Source organism: Eurosta solidaginis, chromosome 3, assembly GCF_040869045.1.
Source record: "Eurosta solidaginis isolate ZX-2024a chromosome 3, ASM4086904v1, whole genome shotgun sequence".
Taxonomy (NCBI): domain Eukaryota; kingdom Metazoa; phylum Arthropoda; class Insecta; order Diptera; family Tephritidae; genus Eurosta; species Eurosta solidaginis.
This window is the reverse complement of record NC_090321.1, coordinates 277,331,835-277,357,512: the sequence shown is the minus strand read 5'-3', so window position 1 is coordinate 277,357,512 and position 25,678 is coordinate 277,331,835. Positions and strand designations below refer to the sequence as shown.

Sequence of the window (25,678 nt, the reverse complement as noted above, 5' to 3'; positions counted from 1 at the left end):
CGGTGTATGTAGATTTTAATTAATATTAGTTGCCGTGGTTAGTGATAGAATTTTAAAAAAGAAAGTATCGATACCGCTACTCGTATAAAATACTCGGAGCAAAGAGTTGTTGCTAGTACTCATACTCAGAAAAGGTATCGAGTATACTCGATCCAAGTGAGTACTTCGAATTTTCTACAAAAGTGAAGAAATTTTTTTTAATTGAGATCGTATGTTTTGAATATAGTAAAAAACAAATAAGGAAGTTTAAGTTTGGACGAAACCGAACATTATATACCCATTTGTGTACTCTTACATTTGTTTTAAAGATACATTTAAGAGAAACTTCACGAATTATTAAATCATTTAAAAGATTTTTGATCGACTTATGGCATTCAAAACTTTCTAGTAAAAATGCATCCGCCTTGCAGATGCCGTCCGGAATCGGCATTAAATATGTAGCTCTCATCCACTCGATTTGTAAGGAAAATGTACGACGCAAATTGGAAGAGAAGCTTGGTCAAAATCCCCTCGAAGGTAAATCGCGTCAAGTACTTTTTCCATGGATTTTAGCGGTTTGTGGAGAGATTAACTAAATAGAAGGGGATCAGAACGATTTAGCTTTTTTTAACTTTTGTACTTTGCACTACCATACTGTGGGCCCATTTTTAAAAAGAAGGCGTGGTCCTTATCCGCTTTTGATATAATACCAAGAACCATATTTTCGCCAAATTGTAAAGTGGTATAAACGGCTTTTGATTTACGGCTTGCAAAGTTTTAAATTTTCTTCTGCTTTATGCGGATTGTAATAAATTTATGTTGGAATCGTAACTTTCTTTTATTCACTCGTCAAGGTTCACCACTTCATCAGTATTTGTCAAAGTATTGTTCTTTTTTTCCATTTTTGAAAGTGGGCTATTTGATTTCGACCAATTTCAATACCAATATCGTCGACGATCTTGTAAACTAGAAGCTCTAATGCATCCCAAGTTAAAATGTGTTGAATTTTTATTGAGAGCTTTTCATAATTTGACTGGAGTTAGTGATTCTGAACAATAAGCACATAGTTTTTACCACCATATGCAGAAATCGTCTCCAATTCCACCTTTATCAAAACAGTCGGTCTAAGTTAAATTCGGAGTTTTTACCGCATCGTCGAGGATCTCAGTTTAGACTCAAGTTATGTTGTTAATGGAGTGAACTTTGTTGATCTTTAACATGTAGACAATTGGAACTTGGTAATCGATCTTTACTCAATACTTGGAAGAAAACATCGAGTACGAAATACTCGAGTATTTTTTGGAAAAGTATCGATACTACTCACTCAGTACTCGTATAGTTCTCTCGCGACCCGTGGTTGAGAGATTTTGGCACATTTATGTTTGAATATGTCGAAAACAAGAATCAAAAAGAAAAATCTGATGCGATTTTCAGATTTAGCAACTGAAAAACTTTCGAAAAGTATTAACTCATTTCTAAGTCTGAAATTTTGTCAAATTTTGTTGGTCTGCGTAACGAAAGCCACTACTATCCGTGACTATGGCTGAAGAGTGTTATCAGAGCCGATTATTCACTTTTGCTTTGGTTGTCCATTTTCGGGTTTAGAGTGGAAATATGGTCTAAATCTTGTTTCAAATAAATGTGGGTATATTTTATCAAAATTGCAGTTTTTGAGCTTAAATAGGGTCATAAGTTGCTGCTGAATTATATCACAACTCACAGATTAATTTATTAATTTTTTCACAGCTGATTTTTTTTGTTTCGAGAGCTGTGATTGTTGTTATTGTTTATGAAGTTATCACAGTCAGTCAGTCACGGCGATATCTAAAAAAAAAAAAAAAAAAAATAAATGTAAGGCGCGATAACCTCCGAAGAGATCTAAGGCCGAGCTTCTCTTCCAATTTGCGTCGTGCTCCTCTTGATTTTTCCCTACAAATTGGCCGGACGGGACCTACATGTTTTATGCCGACTCCGAACGGCATCTGCAAGGCAGATGAGTTTTCACTGAGAGGTTTTCATGGCAGAAATACAATCGGAGCGCTTGCCAGACACTGCCGAGGGGCGACCCCGCTTAGAAAAATTTTCTTCTAATTGAAAAATCTTATTTCTAAAATTTTGATGTTGCTTTGCCCGGGAGTTGAACCCAGGGCATACGGTGTAATAGGCGGAGCACGCTACCATCACACCACGGTGGCCGCCACGGCGATATCTATCGCTGCGAATTACTTTACCTTTGCGTAATATTACAAAATTAGGCGAAGATTTTCCAATTTTAATACGGACAGGAACAAAATGGTTCATATATTTCGCCAGACTAACGATATCTTCTTTGATTTTTTCGAAATTTGGTGGGTGTTCGAACTAAGAAAACTTCACAATCTGCATTTACGAGATCATAAGTTATTTCATAATAAGATTTAAATTTACAAAAATGCTTTGTTTATATTAACTGCATGCTAACATAGGAATTTGAGTGCCTTTCGGGTTGGAGGCTGATTGTAATTAACTACGCTCTGCCTTTATATATCCATCCATAAAAGCGTCGCCTTTAGCCGATAGTTTTAGTATTTCGCCAATGCGCAAGTCACTGTACTATGCTGCGGCTTCCAGAGCTTTGCCATTTTAAAACCTCCGTAGCTGCCCTGAAGTAGTCGGTGTATTTCAAAGCTGAGTTTAAGATGGACAGCCGTAAGTTAACTTATAGCATTATCGGTTTCCTCCCAAACACAATCAGCCTGTCTGATACATTTAGTGTGTGTGAGGTACTAGCGGAGCAGCCAGTCCACCCTTAGCAAAACCGTAAGTTGCTTTAGTGGACATCCCGGCTTCATTAGCCCAGTCATTAGTGAAGTTGAGTGTGTAGTTCATCAGCGAGCTGAGATTTTGCAGACGTTTCCTACTTATTGTTACTGAAACATCATCTTCGTTAGACTTCTGTTTGACTTTTCCCGCTTTCTAAATGACGCTTAAGGTTTCATACCTTGCAGAAAAACTGATTGACATTCGCTCAAAGTGCCCGTTTCAAAGTACTATGAAGAGCGGGAGACATTCTTAAACAGTTTTATTTAGCTTGACTTGACAGGCTGGCTGGCCGGCACGAATTTTGTAATTGAAATTTAAGTAACTTCCCGATAAGATAAAAGCTTGATACTTGGAATATAGTTCAGAACACGATGGCAATGCAATAATAAGAAAAAAACTCCGATAGGTGGCACATGGATCGAAATATTTCAAAAAATCGTATTTTTGGTCCGATTTGGCTCATATTTGGAACACATAATACATACAGTCCGGTAGAAGTGACACCAAAACACTTTGGAGTTCGAGGAGGGACAATCACACGTGGCGCCGAGTCGAGTAAAGTCTTTGGAAGGATTATGTAGTGAGGACTAAGATTGTAACAAATTGTCAGGAAAGGGTCCTTGTATTAATGAGTCACTAAATGAACTCAACAGAATGAGAAATAATAGGCAATTAAATAAAGACTATTAACTTGAAAATAAAATAATAAAAAAGTTTTAAATTAAACGGTTTTATTGGAAACTATACTTACATTAAGTAATAATAATACTAAAAGCTAGAAAATAATTAGGTGGGTCTTAGGTACTAGCAATCACACTCCTCATCAATCTAGGGCGTTAATCTTTCAGTAAAATAAAATAGTTGGGCGCGTGAAATTTGTAAAAATATGAGGCGTAACATAACCTGATTAAGGTTCAGTTGGTCTTACTTATGACTATCAATAGAAATTTTACGCACTAGTACCTAGGGCCTACTCAATTATTTTCTAGCTTTTAGTACTACTATTACTTACTGTAAGTATTGTTTTCAATGAAACTGTTTAACTTAAAAATTTGTTTTAATTATTTTATTTGTATAAGCTTAATGAGCACAGTACCATCATGGATAAAACAAGTGTGATATCTTCGGCATAGACAAATAGAATGGAACACCTGATTTTTGTAGTGACTTTCGTGGTCTCATCATGTATCGCTTTCAATCACCCACTGAATATAGCCGGCCGTATGGCCCGCCATATTGAACATCCTGTCAAATCTCTGCCAAAAAGCTAAAAAGTAGCCATATTGAACATCCTGTCAGGCAGTAGACGGATAAGATATCACACTTGTTTTTTCCACAATGGTACCATCAATACATACAGCTTTTTTATAATAATTCTATTAAGACCTCTTTGTGAATACTGTTTGTGTCGATAGAAGTTCGTTTCCGTCAGATTTGAGAATATGAAGTGTCTTTATTGGAGAAAAAGGCAATATCTGAAACTATATTATTATTATTTTTTTTTTTTTGATTGGAAAAATGTTTTACTCATTCAGCGCTCACTATTGAGGTTTTCACACCCGTCCGCAATATATGTCGGGGTTTCTTAATTACAGTAAAAAGTCTGCATAAAGTATTGGGTCTGCACACAATGACTCTGAGTCACCATCAGTTTCGATGTGTCAACGAAAATATTATAGTATGAGTTACTCTTGCAAATCAAAATGAGTTCGATTTTAAATGCAAATTAAATGCACCGTGTCGACTTTTGTATTTCAAAATTATCGATGGCACAATTTTTAACATTCCTCAAAGCTCTATACAGAAAAATTGGGCGTGATAACGCAATGCGGTAAAATTACAAATGAAAAGCCACAATGCTTTTCAGAAAGGGGACGTCGAAAAGATGATTTTCGCTACACATATTTCTAGTAATTTGTTTAGAAATATATGAAAGTCTTAGAAGAGGAAATTGTGGCGTTTCAAGATGTTATTGTTAATTGTTGCTCGTTTTATAACGACTGATGCATGCTTAGGCACCGAAGCTTAATAACTTCAGTATGCTGCACACATCCTCCAAAAGCTCCAAAGATATCTTGTTACCAACAAATAAAAAAGAAATAAGGCTTGCTGGACCATCTTTTTCATCTTTTAGAAAACACGAAAGTTAATCTGTTCCAAAATGGCGCTTAGAAATGTAGTTTTCAATCCATTCTTGCTTCTTTAAATACCGAACTCCTATTAATAAATAGAAGTACACATAATTTCGCTGATCATCAGTTTCTACTCATGTAACACAGATCGACAAGCATCAGTTTACCTTTTTCTAAGCCATATATCAACAATTGCCTCAACAGCTGAATTTATTTTTTATCTATTGCATAGAGTGCGCCTGCTTTAGTTTTCTTTAATTTGTTGTGATATTTTCCTTGTTTCTTTTGAATAGTATCATTATTACATTTAATGTATAACTACAAATTCACTGTTAAAATCGATTATCATGATAAGCTAAAACAACACACTATACTTACTTAGTACCTCGCAGTCATGCCAGGTGCCACCCAACCGGATACTAAAAAACATTCGTAATCATAATCTACATAGTCACAAAAGCGCGTGGATTGTAAAACGATTACAAGTATAAATATATGAATGTATAAATTTATAAATATACAGTAATACAACAATTGTAAATACCACTACGGCGGCACCCACGAGCTAACATTTTTATATTCAGCGCAAATTATCGTTTATGGTAAATTTGTAAAATTAGCAAATCTGAAATGTGAATTGTAAATTGTGAGAAAATTATAGCACGTAATGCCTGACCAAAAACAAAAGAGCTAACATTGGAAAAACATTAAACAACTTTATACATTAAAAGAAATACTTAAAAAGCAACGCCGTTGAAAAGCGTGTACTTGCAAACTCCTACAGCCAAAGGCATTTCCGATGATATTGTTGTAAACAACTTTATCTATAATTTTGTAGTTTTCGTACGCGAAATGAATGCATTTTTTTTTTTTTTTTGTCAGTGGCGTGCAATGTCGGTAGAGCATTCTTTATAAGCGCCCTGTTTGCATGTGTATTAGACTGGGTCGATTTATTAAGCGATATCGCGCCATTGATTTTTCGATAGGATTTGGGCTCAGGAAAAAAAGTTCCACTACAAATAATTTTCGAGCCTGCAAAAAAAATGACGAAATGGTAAATTTTTCGACCAAAACACTCCCCAAAACCCAAATAATATTTTTTCAAAAAACTGTTATCGCCAACTTTTTTACAACAGTTTTTTGAAGAAAAGAAAATATTTTTTGGGTTTTGGGGAGTGTTTTGGTCGAAAAATTTACCCTTTCGTAATTTTTTTTTGCAGGCTCGAAAATTATTTTTTTGGGTATGCGTAGTGGGAGTTTTTTTCCTGAGCCCAAATCCTACCGAAAAATCGATGACGCTATATCGGTTAACTTTCGTCCATACAAATCGACCCAGGTAAATGTGTATTTTAGGAAAATTTTGGAAGAAATTCAGAATGAAAAGAATAAGCTATTTACAAATTTCACGGCGGCCGTCGTGGTGTGATGGTAGCGTGATACGCCATCCACACCGAATATCCTGGGTTCACGCCCCGAAAAAACCAACATCAAAATTTTAGAAACAAGTACGTAGTTTTACGGAGCTGCACGAAGCTATTGTGTGCATCGCTGTTATACGTAATCGAGAGTAATCGCGTTATGCCGCGGATTTGCTCAGGTCATTATCATCTGGCTACGTTTGTGTTGGTATACAAGTTTAATCTAAAATCACGCGATGGTTTCGCACTACAGTTTTAATGACTATCTTCGAACTGATGCTAATCGGATGCAGAGCTGGACAGTTGATAACCCCTTTGTATCAACAGCGTGGAATTCTTATCTGTATGTATTTAAATTAATGAAAGGCTGCGACTATTTCAAAGCAACCTACGACTAAACCAGTATAAAAAGGTCTGCAAAGCGGTTTTTTTTTATACTCAGCGTGCTTTGCACACAGAGTATATTAATTTTGATTGGATAAAGGTTGGTTGTACAGGTATAATGGAATCGAGATAGATATAGACTTACATATATCAAAATCATTATTGAGCTATGTCCGTCCGTTAAACGATAACTTGAGTAAATATTGAGATATCTTCACCAAATTTGGTACACGAGCTTATCTAGACCCAGAATAGAAGGTATTGAAAATGAGCGCAATCGGATGATAACCACGCCCACTTTTTATGTATATAACATTTAGGAAAACACAAAAAACCTGATTATTTAGTAAATAAATGTTGAAATTTTACATGTGGACTGATATTGAGATACTTGATAAAAATTTGAAAAAAAATTTTTAAATGGGCGTGGCATCGCCCACTTGTGATAAAATCAATTTTACAAACATTAATCAAAACTCAAAAATCGTTAAACCTATCGTAACAAAATTCGGCAGAGAGGTTACCTTTACTATAAGGAATTCTTTGATGAAAAATTTACGAAATCGGTTAAGGACCACGCCCACTTTTATATAAAAGATTTTTAAAAGGGGCGTGTACGAATAAAATAAGCTATATCTTTGCAAAAGAGGGCTTTATATCAATGGTATTTCGTTTCCCAAGTGGGTTTATAACAGTAAATAGGACAAACTGCAAATTTAAAAAAATGGGCGCGGCGCCGCCCCTTTTATGAGTAAGCAATTTTCTATGTTTCGGTAGCCATAACTCGAAGAAAAGTTAATGGATCGTAATAAAATTGGGTACACAAATTTTCCCTACAGCAGGAAATATTTATAGAAAAAATAAACGAGATCGGTTAAAGATTATTAAAAGGGTCGTGGACGAATAAAATAAGCTATATCTTTGCAAAAGAGAGCTTTAGATCAATGGTATTTCGTTTCCCAAGTGGGTTTATAACAATAAATAGGACAAATTTCAAATCGGCGTGGCGCCGACTCTTTTATGAGTAAGCAATTTTCTCAGTTTCGGTAGCCATAACTCGAAGAAAAGTTAACGGATCGTAATGAAATTGGGTACACAAATTTTCCCTATAGTAGAAAATATTTCTAGGAAAAATGGACGGGATCGGTTAAAGACCACGGTAACTTAGATATAAAACAAGTTTAAAAGAGTTGTAGACTAGAATAATAAGCTATAACTTAGCAAAAAATAGTTTTGAATCAGTGATATTTTACTTATCAGGTTTTATTGTAAGAGGAAATGGGGAGAAATTTTTTTTTAAATGGGCGGTGACACGTGTTATGCAGAAAAGTAATTTATCTGAAATGAAATGTACAATTGAAGCTCACGCTGAGCATATAATGTTCGGTTACACCCGAACTTAGACAACTTTACTTGTTTGTTTTATAAACAGTGCTTCATTGTGATTGGTTTGACCCAGCAAACTTATTCACCGACTGTGTGTGGATGCGGTGGAGGTCATACACCTGCTTTCCTGACTGAGCGACTGTGATATTCAAACGTTCCCTTATTTATATAGGAGGCAAGGCTGCACAAAGCTGTTGGGCGTAGAAACGGCCAGGTCGAAAGCGATTTAAATTCCCTTGCCGTTTTCATTTGGTGGGGAGTATGGTTTATTTGGATACGCATTAAACTTACGAAAGTAATAAATGAAGATATTTCAGAAAAATTTGTAGCAGGGGTCCTTAGTATACCAAATCAGCTGTTTTTAAAATCTCTCTGTCTGTCTGTATGTTTGTACTAGCACCACTCGGAAACAACTTCATACAATTGATAGCAACTTCTGCTGTTGCATCAGCCGGGGTTGAACTTAAATATAAAGATAAATTTCAAAACCTTATATTGCTGGGGTCTTGAAACCCAAAATATGGATCCGGATATTATTCAAATGTATTTGTACAACATGGATATGAAATTTTTAAAATATCTCAACCAGTTTCCGAAATAAATTCCAAAATGTGGTGCAGAGATATTACTAAAAATAAAATTAAATTTGAGGTCGTTATATTAGCACCTCGGAAGCGGTTTCGATATTACTTGATTCCGTATCCACCAACAAAACTCTTCGGTAATGCACTTATGAGGTACATTTTAAGAACATCAGGAGATAAAAGATCCTAGCCGTACCACATTTTTGGATTATTTAAATATAAGTGAAGTAGATAGCTCAAACTTTTCTATTCAATGAAAAATCGATATACACACGTATATTAGGGTAGGGGCAATTTCAGTTATACCTGATGTGTCTTGTGGTGGCTTAAAAAAAACAACACAAGCAATTTTACGATCTGCAATTGTGTCACAGTGATACCTTCATTTTTTAAAACGGTTGAATAAAAAACCCACACAACTATGTTTACGACATGCAAATGCATCACAGTGATGCCTTGGTTTTAAAAGGGGGTTGTAAAAACGCTAATTTCTAATAATTTTTTTTAATTTCTTTTCTATTACTAAGTTAAATTCATTTTTTCATTTACATATGTTCTGACTAAATAAATTTCTAAAGAGATAAATAAACTCCAAAAAGAAAAAAACATAGGCATTTCAAAGTGGGATTTTTCAAAATTTGCCCCTACGACCCAAAGGGGGGACATCAGAATTCGTTTTAGAGGTATGGTTCCTTCGGCAAAGTTTCTTATTTTGATCCCTAGAATATGATTTTCACAGAGCAATGGGCGATTTTTTTGCCTCCCCACAAATCGATCCGGCCTAATGTATATATATGTACCAAAAGCAGGGCACAATTTCGATATGTGCCCTATGTGTGTATGAGAGTTTTGCGAAGTTCTGCTTAAAATTCGCCAGAGTTTAGATCCCAAGTAGAACTGGTAATTAGCTCTACCAGGCAATAAATGTAAGATTATTCCTTCTGTGCAGCAACTTATTTCTGACTTGTATGGTTAGCGTTACAACATTCGTGGTTGTGTCAGCGAGCTATACTTTACTTCGGAAAAAGTTTGTAGAGAGTAGGTAGTTTACGCAATGTACAAGTCTGAAATGAACATACCTTCAAAATATTATCATAGAAGCAAAAGTTCTTTTAAACTGGGGGATCTTGATACCAGGCGTAAACATATCCCCAGGAGCTTATTATATTTAACGTACATATGAGTAGGTTTCCGTGATCGTATGTACGGAAAACTGAATATTACTTGCACGTAACTAGATTCGAAAATTTCTGTTTAGTTTGCAGTATCGGTACATATTTCAAAGTACCACGCATACTGATAACTAGTTGTTTAATAATAATGCACCGATCAACTCAATTTGGATTATCAAAAATAATGTCAATATAATTTGAACAAATTAATATTCTTATTGAACAATTTTGTATCCGTATTTTTGACAATTTTTGTTTTTACTTCCATTTCCACAGTACAACAGCCAAACTTATCACATCCATTCCATTTGCACGGCTATAGCTACAACGTTATCGGTATTGGACGTTCGCCCGATACTAATGTGAAGAAGATTAACTTGAAACACGCACTTGACTTAGATCGACGCGGTCTGCTGCACCGTCAATACAATTTACCACCACTTAAAGATACAATACCAGTGCCAAATAATGGTTATGTTGTGTTGCGTTTCAGAGCGGATAATCCTGGTGAGTTAATTATCGTCAGTTAATTATTGAGCTTTCCAAAGCTCTAGAAAGCTCTTGAGAGTACCTCTGGTTTAAATAAGCTACGTTAAACGCTTACTTCGCTTCATTGGTCTAATGCCGTCTTTTCAAGTAAACTTTTAGGTTTATCAGTTAAATACACACATTTTCTGTTAACAAAATTTGTGTGTATAGGGCAGAAACATTTTCAAGTTCAAAGGAGAAAACAGCCTATAGCTTTTTAAATAACATAACTTGCTTATGAAAGTCTTACTATTACTTTGCAGTATATTTAGTGCAAATGTTTAATGGCTTTTTGGAAAGCCTTTTTCAATTATTTGCTTTATTTATATGACATTGACGAACTCATTTTTCATCCACAGGTTTCTGGTTCTTCCACTGTCACTTTCTCTTCCACATAACAATTGGTATGAATCTGGTATTACAAGTGGGCACAAATGCCGATTTACCGCCAGTGCCACCAGGATTCCCAACGTGTGGCGATCACAAAGCGCCTATACCAATTAACTAATAGTAATACATAAACAAAGAGGTGCCAAATTCTTTCTAGACTTTTACTAGCATATAGAAAGTAAAACAAAACAAAACTATAGTAAAAATATTAATAGATAAAAAACGTACAACAGAAGATAATGAAGACGTTATGATAATGATCGGTGTGCTTTTTTATATTGAAAAACGAAAGCTCTTGATATAAAAAGCACAACAAAAGTATAGCTACTGAAAAAAGAAAAGTTTAAGAAAGCAATAGATATTGATTGGTAATGGGAGATAATAAGCCGTTTTTAGTAAAAGCAAAAATAATTTTAAAAAATATAAAAGCTCACAAAAGCTCGCAAGTTGATAGTGTTTTGGTAGTATTGGAACTATGCGTCTATCAAGCGCTTAACCAAGAGAAATTTACAAAAATGATTACTTAGAACGAAATTATCCACAAACAAATATAAAAACGAGAAAAGAAATTTTATTTGTTTGTGCTTATACGAGCCTTTTAGTAAAGCTTAAAGTTTAAATTTTTTTCCAATATAAGACTTTCATAAATGTATCTGCGGGATAGGCACACACAACCCATATAACTTTTTATGAGATGAATGGCCCTCACGCACGCATCAATTCGAGAGGTCAACCGATTACGATAAAAAGACAGACCCTGCGTTAAAGCGGAAAATGGATGTGAAAGCGGCAGCGATTTGAAGGCGTCAATTTATGCGCAGCAGTCATAAATGAAAACTAAACATAACTATAATAAATATTGTTATTGTATATAATTTTTTTTTACCAAAATAGTTTATGCTGACTTGTTTGGCACTAAACTTTGTTTTTTTTTTCCTCTTCATTAGCGGTATTCACAACCAACTTGATAATTCGTTAGTCGGTAGTAATTTTGTGTGTACTTTTTTGTTAGAAATTTATTCAAATACAATTTATAAAAACAAAATACGCTTAGAAAACTTCCGACTAACGAATTAACGAGCCATGATGAAAACTGATTTAATTTATTTTTATATTTTTTTAAGCTTAACGATGACTGTAAATAATTAAGTTGCTTAGATTTTTATTTATTCCAGGGAATATCCCTGCTTCCTCTTGCTTCATGCTCTTTACCAAGGCGAATCCATACCAGGTGTTGGCAAAGCGAATTCAAGCATTTCGCCGTGCGGAAGAATGTCAAATCAAAAGAAAATTTTCATTGACTTCGATTAACAGACATCAAGGCGAATCCAACCAATTCGCCGTGCAGAAAAATGTTAAGTCAAAAGAAAATTTTCATTGATTTCGATTAACTGACATATTGTTGTACAAGGCTTTGTATGGAAAATAATCAAGAAGAAGCAATCAGCTGTTGGGATAACAACACCTGGTACCATGATTCAATTACTAGAGGTTTGTTCTTCAATGATGACAGATCTTTGACACTCCCAAATTGAAAAATCTGGACGGGTTGCTTTTACGAAGTAAGGAACAATAATTCAATCCACTTCAGTGAAATTGTAGTAGACAAGTATCTTTGTTAGTATATTAGTAGTGATAATAAATTTGTAAATGCGAAAAGCTTTTGGGGAAATAATTCATTTTCGTCTAAATATTTCGTGTTATGTTGGGTTGGTCCTTCTTTCAGAAATTGTTTGAAGAATGCCGTACGTTAGAATTTTATTTAAAAATGACACTATTTCAAAATTTGTTTCCAAAACTCCCTACATGAGTTCAATGCATTTTGTCATAAGAGGTAGTTAATGAAAAGTATTCTGAGATGAATCGTTCTTCAATCTAACTCCAATATAGTGCGGTTTGTGACAAATCCTGAATTCGGAAAATTTTGAAAAATATTTGGAGATAGCATGATTTTGAAGAGGCAGCCGACATTGGGTGATACGCTACTCAGCAGCCGCAATGAACTGACAAAAACAAAAATAAAAGAAAATGGCTTATTGTCTTAGAACTTTATACCTACCTTGACTTTGACAGAAGAGTTAAGCTTTTGTTTGGTCCTGCTAACAGGGAGTATTCACCTTTTTATTCTGAAATTTCGGAAAGCTCTTTTCCGTTAAGTATTCATGGAAGCGTTCCTGATAAACCGTTAATTTAGAATACTCGGAATACGTTCATTTGATACTACCTCACGAGGTCCGAATATGCATAATATTCAAACTAGAAACCGATTCTCCAAGTTCTAAAATAGAGACGAATGTTCCGAACATACGGAATTAATAGAACAGAAGGTCGACTTTTAATACGCGCCCATAAATATCGGGAGAAGTGTCAAAAGATGCTTATTGACCTCGATAACAATAATTCGAAGGCGGAAATCAAAATTTTAGCTCGTTCAAAATATATTGACGAAAAACCGAAAAATGACCCCGGGTTGCTTTGGCGGCCTTCAGCCGAGCTTATAAAAAATTACCCTGGCCGATCCACCAATGAGGTGGGATCAAATTAAATGCGTGCAAAATCCCTTTGTACACAAAATCTTTTTCAGTGCACAAAAACATTACAACAACCACATGAAAATTACCAACTTCAACTGCAAATATCTCCGGATAGAGATATAATTTGTCTCTCCCCCTTAGGATTATTGTTGTCGAGGTCACCTCTCTCGATATTTTTGGACGCGTATTAGCAGTAGACTCCTGTTCTAGACTTTTACCTGAATAAGTTAACATGCCCAATGTGTACATTTCTTTATGGCATCTCCATTATTTACTAATGACAATTTTACGTGAATCGATTTAATAGTCGAGGTTTTGACGTTGAACGATGAATTTTGAATTAGTTTAGGTTTCGTATGTTCATAGGTTTACGAAAGGGCATGATTCCTTGGTGTCCGTACTTTTCATAAAACATATGTTCAGCCACACTAATAGATCATGGCATAGTTAATAAATTCAGCATAAAATTAAAATAAATGTTCTAAGGAATTATGCAGTTAAGTACTTATCGCGTATTTGTAAACTAAATGCTTCCTATTTCTACCACTAATATTTTTCAAAAATTCGCAAAGAAACAACACAGTTAACCGATGTCAATTCGATTTGGGAGCAAAACGGCTGCAATTTTCAAAAAATGTGTCTGTCGAGCAAACCTCTTGTGATTGAATCATGACCTGGTACTGAATTCGCCTTGCTCTTTACGTAAACACTTGCTTTAAGTTTTGTGCCCTCTTTTAATTATTATTTTTTTTTTTTTCAATTTGTATGTAGTTAAAATTTCCTTAAATGTAAAGAACCAACAGCTGAATGTAAAAATTAATTCCTTTTATTACATGAAGAATTCAATACATTTTTGCGTTGTTTATTTGTATGCAAAAAGTTATAGAATTAAATTTGAAAACAAAAACAAAATTCATTTAATCGCGAATTATTATTACAGTGGCGGTCATAAAATTACGAACATTCCTATAAATCAAGATTGATGTACATAAATACCTAAAAAGATGTCATAGTAATGATTGCTTAGAACTTGAGTTCCCCATTTAAGTTTTTCCCCCAATAGACCAGGCAACAAATATGCAATAATTCTTACATACAAAGTTTTAAAAGCGAAAAATGCACATGTAAATACATATTTACATACACATATACGAAGTTAAGTGTATGATGGAAAAAATAGATAATTTATGCATAAATAACAGAGTTGCTTTAATCGCATTACCATATACATAGACACTCACTTTCACTTATTAAAAATAAAATGCATTACATTAACCAAATAATGAAAAACGCATTTTTATGTAAAATATTTGTATATTTACACTGACTGTATGTACCTGGAGGGATGCTTGAATCGAAGTATCAGTAACATCCGGTGCAATCGCCAAATAATAAGTACCAATAAAAATATCACCCACAAAAAAACAAGAAATACTACAACGACACAACAACAACTAAACTTGCAGTTGAATTTATATACAAAACTATTTGCCGTATCCTATATACATTTATGATACATATAAACAAAATTTTGAGAATCCCTTGTAAAAACGTATAAAATTGTAAAAATATAAAAATGTACTTTATTTGTAAAATAATTAACTTAATAAATAAATATAATTTTTTAGTAAAAATATTGATGTAACTACATACTCGTATATGTTAATAATCCCGTGTAAATAATATTCAAATGATATGTATTATTTGTACATACATGCATTTGAAGTACGTAATAAACTCTCAGCATACCAAGGTAAGTCTACTTTTCAAGCACGAATTAGGTAACAGATCAAATCATTTAAATATTTCTAGGTTTAATACTTTGCAACTTTTATATATATTTGTTGAAAACTGTAAGCTCCTAAAATTTAAGATGACCTTTTTTCACAGTGAAAATAATCACTTTTCGGTACATGCATACTTCAAGTTGTATGTCTGGTCGAGTACACAGGAACTGCATACTAAGAATTTCGAATACACCCTCAATACACCACCGCCATAGGTTGAAGCATATATAACTTTATTTTGGTCGTTGACGCTAAAACAATTTCTATGTCATTGGAAAGAGAGCATTTCGGCGCTATGGTAGGTTAGGTTGAACTGGCCGGTCCATGAGGACCTCACATAGACTGAATAAGTCCGCAGTGTTACCAGAAGTTTGTTTTAACGACCAAACTGAAAAACCCTCTTAAAAACCAGGACCTATGTTATAAAATAACTCCGTCCTCTTGGCAAAAACTGGAAGCTTCGTAGGACTTAAGCCACTTGCTGCTTCTAGATCTGACAGCTGTATCACTCCTAATAGCTGGAGTCTTAGCCTGGCAATCGCAGGGCAAGATCACAGAACGTACTCCATCGTTTCCTCATCCAGCCCACATGTCCTACATCTGCTATCACTGACCAAGCCTAATTTAAAGGCATGTGACGCCAGAAGGCAGTGTCTAGTCAGAATACCCGTCATGAGTCTACAGTCCTCTCTTTTTAATGATAGAAACAACTTTGTTAGTCTAAGGTTGTAAGACCTACACATAGTCTTCGACACTTTACAGCCCCGCGCTTGAACCCACGCCTTTACTGCTTGGTCATGTGCACCTCTCGCCTTCGCTTAATTTCGCCCAGTCTAATTGGGACGTCTACGGAGCAAGCTTCAAGGGATGAGCCCTTTTTAGCTAATTCATCCTCTTTTTCATTCCCATCTATTCCCATATGCCCTGTGACCCAATATAGATGTATGCTTCTCCCTGTCCCGATTCTCTCCAGAGACTGCTTACACTCTAACACGCATTTATATGCTATGCTATGCGAGATTATTGCTTTAATTGGTGGTTGACTGTCAATATAAAAGTTAACATGATTGCAGCTTGGGGTATTTTCTTCCAGGTTTCTACTGCCTTTGTTACGGCTACTATTTCCGCTTGGAAGACGCTACAGTAAATCGGCAGCCTGTAGGATCAGTTTATTTCCGGATCAGCACAGTATACCGCAGACCCTACTCCTTCCACTACTTTGGACCCATCTGTGTACATATGTATCGCCTCGTCCGCCATTTGAGCACCCTTGCGCCAACCCAGGATCCGTATCGTGTGTTACGATTCGTATCGGAATCCATTCTTCACTCAATTTATAAAAATTATACTGCCAAACTATTTATACAAATTATGATAATTTATAAATCCAACTAGTACGCGAAGTCTCTCGTTCACATATGTCATTATTCGGACTCACGATTTCAGAGATATTTTGATTTAATGCTTGACTGAAAACTTGGTTTCGATACTAATCGTAACACATGATCACAGATGAAAAACCATTTTCACTCAAACGATAAACATTAATCTGTCAAGCTTTTCATAAAAATGATAATCCTTGTCACCGTTTCAGTGGTGTTGCGATTTAAAAAATTGAATTCGATCACAGATGTATCACACGATACGAGCGCTAAATTTTTTAACTTCGATTTTGACATTAACGAAACGAAACTTTTTTGATAAATTTTTTTGATATCAATAACATTTAACAAATTTGTGCACGGCCCTCATCGTGTTTTACGATCACGGATCGAAAACCATTTTCACCCAAACGATAGATACGAAACGGTCAACATTTTGTTGAAAATGACAAATCAATTATTGGATATTATGAGTACGAATTGTCCCCATCTCACATATGTTACTACCCCGATTCAGCATCTTGGAACTATTGTGATTTCAAAAATAGTTTTAAAATAGTTTTCGATCATGGATCGTAACACGCAATACGGGCCCAGGCCTTAAATAATGTTATAGTGGAATATACTCCCTAACTCTAGATTTGGAGTGTCTATTGGAAATTCTGAGTACGCAGTTTCTGTAAACTCAAAAAGATCTAAAACTCAATTTATGTCTCGTAAAAAATATATTTATCTTTTTTTATTTTGTCACACAGTGTGATAAACAAAATTTTATGCAAACGGCTGAATGATTTTGCGGTAATTAACGTGTTTTGCAGATCCCCTTTCTGAAAATTTTTTCGGTGGTTCTCCAACTGTCTTTCATCCGACGAATTCTTGATGTGAAACATCTAGAGGCGCACGCAAAATCGATTTTTGGAGTGGCAAAGCGTTACCACGATATATGATGGTATATATGTACATATGTATGTATATATAGTCTAGTGTGTACGGTGCGCACGGGTCGCCATGCGTAATCTACTGTGTGATTCTCTTCCCATTCGATCCTGCGTTAAACCAGAGTCCACGCGACGTCATTTGAGACTCATTTGGAGATCACTTCAGGGTAACTTGGGGGTCATTCCGGTGGGATTTTGAGAACTTTCCTGGGGCTGTTTAAATAGTAAGTGTGGGTTTTGAGTTGCACATTTCTCTTTTATACAAATTATGTATATCAAGAAAAAGTATACATTTTAAAACTCGCACTTACTAAATCTACTTCCAGGTCTTTTGGGGGAAACTTTGGAATGATTTTGGTAACTTCCTCAGGATCATCCAGCGGTAATCCTTCGTAATCTTCTCGGGATCATTTTGTGTTCCCTTCGGGATGATTTTGGGACTCCCTCGGGTTTTTCGTATATTAGGAATTTCACTTGGCAGGTCCTAAGACCAGTGCAATGCCCAAGTACGGAAAACTTTGTCTTGGGCATATCTTAAGCGCTGTAGGCCCTTTCGGCCACTGCGGTTGTTTAAGGCGGTTGCAAGGAATATCCTTCATTTCAATCATCCACGTCATTTGGCCATTCCTCTCACCTCTGGCCTACATTACGGTGTGTGAAAACAGAGGGTAGAGAAAAGGCGCTGTAATTTAGAAAAATTCAAGATATTGTCTCAAAGATAGTCTTCGAACAGGACAAATTTTCCCAAGTATGCCATATTTTATGTTTCAATTATATCGTAGGTTGACTGGAATATCCCTACTGCCGGTTCGAAACGATCAGTCCTTCCCAAAATACTGTTCTACGCTCTCTCTCAGATGTTTTTTTTAACATCCAATGCGAGCTTCTTCTAATATTTTGCGGATGCTTATGCGTTTTGAAATAGGATATCTTGAACTCATCCGAATATATAAAATGAACGAAATACTTTAATAATTTTGGAGCTTATTTATTTATATACCTAAAACAAGTTTCACAAACACATTATTTCAGGATATTAAAGTGGAAGTGGAGTAAAAGTTTTAGTTTAATAAAGTACAATATATACTTGATCTTCATATTCATTATTCATTAAATTCTCATTCATTGCTCTCTTTCTTTCTCCCTCCATCATACTTTTCATATGCTTCACAGGTCATGAATCCGTTAGATGCCATCTGCAATATTAAACGTAACGATGCGGTTTGTGTGTCAAATTTGAAAAACGCCAAAAACGTGGACAAAGGTGTTCTAGTCGAGAGGCCCGATGTGAAGATTTTCCTTCCATTCCGCTTTTATGTTTATGATGTGAAAGATCTTTTCGCTGCCAATACTTACAATCGTTATTTAGGTAAGTTGTGGATATCCTTTTCCTTCCCAAGCATGTCAATACACATACACAATTGTAAAAACGTAGAAATTTTATTAAAGTTCACTTTGCATGTTTGCATTAAATTTGCTTTACGCATGAACAATTCTTATATGAAAGAATTTCGTTATTAAGAGCAACAGTAGACAATATTTTTTGCCACTTGTTAAAAGTTGAAACTAGCAGTAGCGAACACAATATATTTTGTATATTGTTTTATGTGTGTATACTAAAGAAGAGATGTCAGAAGAGTTAGTATTTAGTAAGCATTTTCAAACAGCCTGTCTTTTCTTAGCCTACAGGGTCTCAACGAAGCCACTGTTTTTGATGTGCCGAGATCTCTTAAAAGCGATCTCGCCCTTTGCCAGCGTAAATGTTGAAAAGGATAGGATCTTATTTGATATAATAATGTAAAATCCCAGCAGAAGAAGAAGCTAACTATGAGATAACCACAAGTTGCTTTCTAATAAACCAACATGTACTATGATCAGTGAATTTTTTCCGTAAAGGCTTTTCAACCAACATTCATCTCTTCCTCAGATAACATTATATTATGAGTGCTACTTACTCAGCGATTTGGATGAGAAGCTCAGACTTACTATTCTCTGAGGTATACAGCGCCAAATTATTGGTATTTTTTGACCCCCACCAATCTCACCAAAAGCTGTCATCATTCTGATGTCTGAAGTAACCAACCATTGTGTCGTAATTCCGCGAAAAGTAATGTAATGCACTTCAATTTCCTTCTTTCAGTGGAGCCGGTAGTTGCAAATATCTATTTGGAAGCTAATGTATAAGGTGGGGCGGCTCGAAGGTTCGTGGAGTCAAAAAATCCCTCCCACAGTAATCGGGCTACCAAAAGGTGCCAACTGCTCATCATAGCGGATCCCTAGACCTCAAAAAACTTTCTAAGGGACTATGATATGGTCACTTCATCGAACCTTTTCCTGCAATTTGCTGTGCTCTTAAAGTTGCTGTGACCAAATCATATGTACGGTAATATATACCAAGTATATAAGTATAAATAAATTATCTGGCATCATGTGACTGCTTTCAACAAAACCAATATGTTCAGTCATAACAAGTAATGCCAGTTATCACTGTTACTGAGACCATTTGGGAGAACCGAAGAAGAATATCCATATCAATGAAAAACTCCCTCTCTATCTGCATCAAAATGCAGGTGCCGATAGAAATACTTTCTGAACCAAATATTCTTCTTATATTGTCATAGCATTAGCCACCCAATGCAGTCTTTGCAGCCTTTTTATTCTTTGCGCTATGTTCATATCTGTGTGAAGCTTATACAGCGTATAATTTAACCTCTTTCGATACAGGAGAACTATTTTCTCTAATACTCTAAGGGCCATCCTATTGTTTCCCACACCGTCCATAACTCCGAACCAGTCATTCGGACAGGTGTGATATGGCGTAATTTTTTATCGCCAAGAAAGGACTTAACTGTTAAATTGCCTATTCAGTTCAAAGTAGCACTTGTTGGCAGGAGTACCTCCCCGTGGGATTTCCAAGGCATTGATGTCTCTCTAAATGCAGATTCCCAAATAGACGAAATCTGAGTCTCGAATTTATATCAGTCAACATTGTCGTAGCTGCCAAGCCGCGAATATTTCGATTATTTGCTCGATGACAGCAAGTACTCTGTCTTTATCTCGTTGCCGCTTGGCTTCTTTATTCATAACAGAGAAAGCTAAACTGACAAGGCATTTATTCAATGACATCAATTTTATTAGCATAAAAATACTTTAGAAAAGGTTTTTCTGATGGGGTCGCCCTCGCAGTGTTTGGCGTGATTCTGAAGTTTCTTAGCTAAAATTTTTCTGATTGCAGATGTCGTTCGGATTCGGCAAAAAATATGTAGGTCCCTTCCCGCCAATTCTAGGAAAAATTAAAAAGAGCACAACGTAAATGGGAAGAGAGTTTTGGTTTAAATATTTCTTATTTCCTTCATATTAGTTTCGTTTGATGTTCCAGGAGGGTTAGTATCTTGAACACACATCAAACCCGGTGGCAATTTAACGTGAATGAAAAAACTTTACTAGGTGTCCGAACTTGGAAATTTTACTTTCGAGTTTTAGGGAACTTTCTGATAACTCAGAGATTTCTAGATATTAAGGAAGCCCACTTACAAAATGTGGAATCTTGCGACAGCTATGTGAGTAACTTCCTGTAGAGCTAGATTCTTGAAAATAAGAGCGTACTTCAGAACCCCATGACAATGCAACATCAGGAAAAAATATTCTGCTAGGTGGTCCGGTGATCGTGAAAATTCAAAAAATTGTCCAAATTAGGATATTTCGCTTTCGCGTTTTAAAGAACTTCCCTATAACCCAGAGACCTGCAATTTTGTTTAGGTTTTAATATTAAGGATAAAAGAGTTTTCATTGAATTATTATTCAAAGAAGCTAAGAAAATGTTAAGTACTTCCTTTATATAAATGGACCAGAAGAAACGAAAAATGTCTTTTTAGTTGTCTTGTTTTTAGTTAAATGCCATGCACAATACATTTTTCATTCAAGACTTGCATGTTATTATTATAAAATAAGCGAAACTACGTTTAAGTAGTTAATTCATTTAAAAAAAATTAAAATACTTTTCCATTTTGCATGTTTATTTGATATCAAATTAAAGTATGTAGATATATAATTGTTAAAGATCTATATAATTCAAACTGCATTTCTGATTTATTAAAACTTTCAGCTACATCCAATCTATCTTTTTCTACCATAAAAGGCGCTCCAGAAATCAAAATTCTAACGAGAAAAAAAAATTATTTTTTCATTTACACAAAATATTTATTTCCCCAATTACTAATGCTATTTTACGAAAAAAAACTCCCTCTGTATGTACATATATAAATTACAGTTGCGCCAAGCGGTGATCATCTCATATCACTAATCGATGAAATATCCTACACCTCACCACCAGCACCGTTGTTATCACAAATGAGCAACATTCCACCAGAACGTTTTTGTAATGGCGATAATCGTCCACCTAATTGCGGCAACAATTGTCAATGTATACACAAAGTCGATATACCACTGGGAGCTGTAGTGGAAGTGGTGCTCGTTGATGAAGTACAACAAACCAATCTAAGTCATCCATTTCATTTACATGGCACATCGTATTATGTTGTCGGATTGGGTCGTTCACCGGATAAAGCAATAAAAAAGATTAATTTAAAACATGCGCTAGATTTGGATCGTTTGGGTATGTTGGAACGTGATTTTACCAAACCCACACTTAAGGATACAGTAGCAGTGCCGAATAATGGTTATGCAGTGTTACGGTTTCGTGCTAATAATCCTGGATTTTGGTTGTTCCATTGCCATTTTCTCTTTCATGTTGCCATTGGCATGAATTTGGTGTTTCATGTGGGCACACAAGATGATTTGCCACCAGTACCGCCTAATTTTCCACGTTGTGGTGATCATTTACCACCTATTAAATATTTTTAAATGATGTTAATTGAAGAGGAGGATAAGGGATCGTGCCAGTTTATTTTTATATATTTTGTTGTTGTACATAGCATTTTTCAGCGCAATACGCATCAAAAATCGCTTTATCAACTTCATCAAATATGTATTTATATGCATATCTAACTAACAGATTCTTGTTCTTAAATTTATTTGTATACAGGGCTACTGAAAAAAATTATTATGCTAAATTAACATCAAAGTGAAAATTTCCTAGAACATTGTACCACCAGCTACTTACAATAGTCGTAAACCCTTATTTGTTCTCAAACTTATTTAATTGATGTATTTAATTAGCGAGCTTTGCTCATATTGCTTAATTCGATGGCTTTTTGGTATTGATATTAGAGGAAAATTTTAAAGTTTACAAACGACGATGGTTACTAGGACATGTTTCTGAATTTCACTTCTTCATCAGCTAGCTTTTCGGGAGCTGTGTAAAGGCAGATAGATGCCTTTAACTACTCAGCCATATGAATGTCCCGTTGCTCGCTTTACAATTGATCTCTAAGAATTGCCTTTTAGTTTCTATTCCTTTATTCACCATTTAGGCCCCTATTATGAGACAAATTCTATATTCGACTGTGGTCGAAAGAGCTGATCGAACAAACTTTCATTCTGTATTATGACGCGCGTTCGATGAATGCAAGCGTTATTGTGAATTTCGATAAGCTCAAAAGTTCACAATAGCGCATTTACAATACTCTGTCAAATAAAATAAAATAAATAAACAAAAGCAGAACTAGTTATTAAATACAAATATTAAAAATAAAAGTATGACTACGACGGAATTGTGGTTTGGTGATTCGTCAGATGAAGAGGAAAGCTTACTGGAGCTAGCCAGAAGAAAGCGGGTGAGCGATGCTTCAAATCCTTTGGAAATGAATTCCACCACTTTTCAGCCTGTCCAAAGAAGCGTACATGGACTTGTTGTCCAGTACAGATGAACTACTGCAGCAATGCACAAGAGCCAAGTATATTCCTAATATTCTAAAATTGGCAACAGTTCTCCGATTTTGTGCTCAGGGATCCTACCAACTGAGCATTGGAAACGAAAATGTACTCGGACTGGCCCGGCCGACTGTGTCTGTGGTACTATCAGAGGTGTTGGATGTCTTGGAAAATTTTATTTGTGAAAGATGGATAAAATTGAATTACGAGGAGGCTGAGCTGCATCAAGCAAAGTTGCATTTCTATAATGTGCAAGTTCCTTTTGCTATATGGGGATTTTGTTCCATAATTGAAACCAGTCTTGCAAGCTGTTGTTTTGTACTCACGAACTGTTACCTATATAAAACTAATTCAAATAGTTTAAGTTACTACTAAGTAGTAAAAAAGTAGAATATAAATACAAAAAACTTACATTTTAAACAATTATTTTTCTATTCGATACAGCGTCGACAACAAAGTTCTATTCTATGAAAATTAGATACACAACGAAAATTTCGACAGAGATGAGGTGTCATAATACCAATTTCAAATTCGATGTTCGATAGCCAGCGAAGATCGAAGATCGAATAATGCTCATAATAGGGGCCTTAGGCACATACATTCTGTATGTAGTTTATTCCTAATAGTGTGAATATAATTTTCGGGGCGCTTATGAAAGCTTAGTAACATTTGTTTGAATTTTTACAGTATTTGTTTTTAATGCGAGATTTGCTCATATTGATTTATACAATGGTTTTTTGTTATTGATCTAACAATTTTTATTTAATTGATCTAAAAAATCTTTAGTAGGATCTGGTATAACTCAGAGTTATTTTTTGGCATATTAATCCCCTAAAAAAATAACGTCGATAATTGAATAATCAAAACAACTATGACCATTGCAGAACCGTTTCAAAACCGTTTCGGTTTTGTTTTCGGGACTATTTTGAGGTCATTTCAGAATCCTTTCGAAAGTTTTTTAGATTACTTCGAGATAATTTCAGTGATGTTTCTTGATCAGCTCGGGACTATTTCGGGATCATTCCATGAACGTTTCGAAATTTTTTAGAACTATGTCGATATTATGTCAGTACTTTTTCCGAGTCATTCTAGGACTATTTGGGAATTGCTTTCGGGCTATTTCGGCATCACTTAAGGACCATTTCGGAATAGCGTTTTTACAAATTTCCGGACTATTCGGGATCATTTTCCAGATCACTTTAGGAATATTTCAGGATTATTTCATAGGTATTCAGCTATTAACTACGGGATCATTTCAAGATTGCTTTGGAGAATCAATTCGAGAATATTTCAGAATCAAGTTAAAGACTGCTTCAGGATCCCTTTGCGACTGCTTTCGGGATACTTTTTCAGGCGCTTAGCCATGTGTGCAAATATATTGGCTGTATGCCGGATTTTTCCGCTGTTTTTTTAAGTTTGTTAAAAAAGCTTTCGTTTAGGGTATTGAGTACAGCAAAATGTTCTGTACTAGTATTTTTGGTTACTGTGGTCTAAATTCATTCAGAAAAAAAGCTTAAATATTGTTTATTTCAGTTTCAGATTGTCCCATGAAAATGTGACTTTCACCCCATTATTATTTTGCAAGAAAATAAAGAAATAAATACAAACAAATTTGCTTATACTCATAAAAAGTCTTTGAACAAACTTCAGTAAATAAAATATTTATTAGGAGGATTTATTTCTGGTTACCTCATCAGTGAAATCCTCTTAAAAAGAGACCCAATTTAATTATTGTTTCAAATTTTGACGTGATTTCCATGATTTTTTTTTCATTATGACTCTTTACATAACGTAAGTCTTGTCTCAAAAAACCTAGTATATTGCAAAGGCTGAACCAAACTGTAAACGAACCCCTTCAGCCAAATTTTCTTCATACTCAAAATCTTTGAGAGCGCCACCATCTTGCTCAATGTAGCTGCTTATAAACCGAAATATTTTCTTAAATCATGCAAAGCAAAGTAAATGAGTGTTCGAAGCTCTGCTGGATAAGTGATCTTGGTACACTTCGGTGGAAATTTCGACTGAATTGGGATAAACAGGTTATTAAAAACTTAGTTTCCCGGCTAAGCAAATGGGTCGCTTTTTCTAGAAAGAGGTTGCTGCCGTGCTTTGTAGTGGGCGAACAAAGTCGTATCTACTAGAATTGTAGACTAAAAGCTATAAAGCAAAGAAATCAATAATATCTACTCTTAATTCTATTAAAATTACAACTTTTAATGCCAACGAAAAACATATTTCCACCCCGCAAGAGTATATATATTTAACTCATCTTCGCTTGCTATGGAGTTCCACTTTTAAGATTAAAAATGCATGGAATTTTTCACTACAGATTTCCTTATTTGCTTACAGTTCTTATTTTTTGTACCAAAACTATGGAGTGACATAATTTTAGACTTTTCGATTTTACTAAGGTCCGGTTTGTCAGTACGA

The 25,678-nt window shown here is 35.1% G+C and overlaps 1 protein-coding gene across 3 annotated transcripts in view; it reads left to right on the top strand.

The window, feature by feature from the left end:
- stw (straw) overlaps nucleotides 1-14,957 on the top strand; it is a 309,777-nt gene extending 294,820 nt beyond the window's left edge. For all 3 annotated transcript variants that reach the window (XM_067776618.1, XM_067776621.1, XM_067776619.1), the window contains exons 9-10: nucleotides 10,134-10,364; nucleotides 10,745-14,957. In XM_067776618.1, the coding sequence (XP_067632719.1) occupies nucleotides 10,134-10,364; nucleotides 10,745-10,893 (380 nt within the window). In that variant the 3' untranslated portion in view covers nucleotides 10,894-14,957. The remainder of the gene's footprint in view (nucleotides 1-10,133; nucleotides 10,365-10,744) is intronic.
- The last annotated feature ends 10,721 nt before the right edge of the window (nucleotides 14,958-25,678 follow it).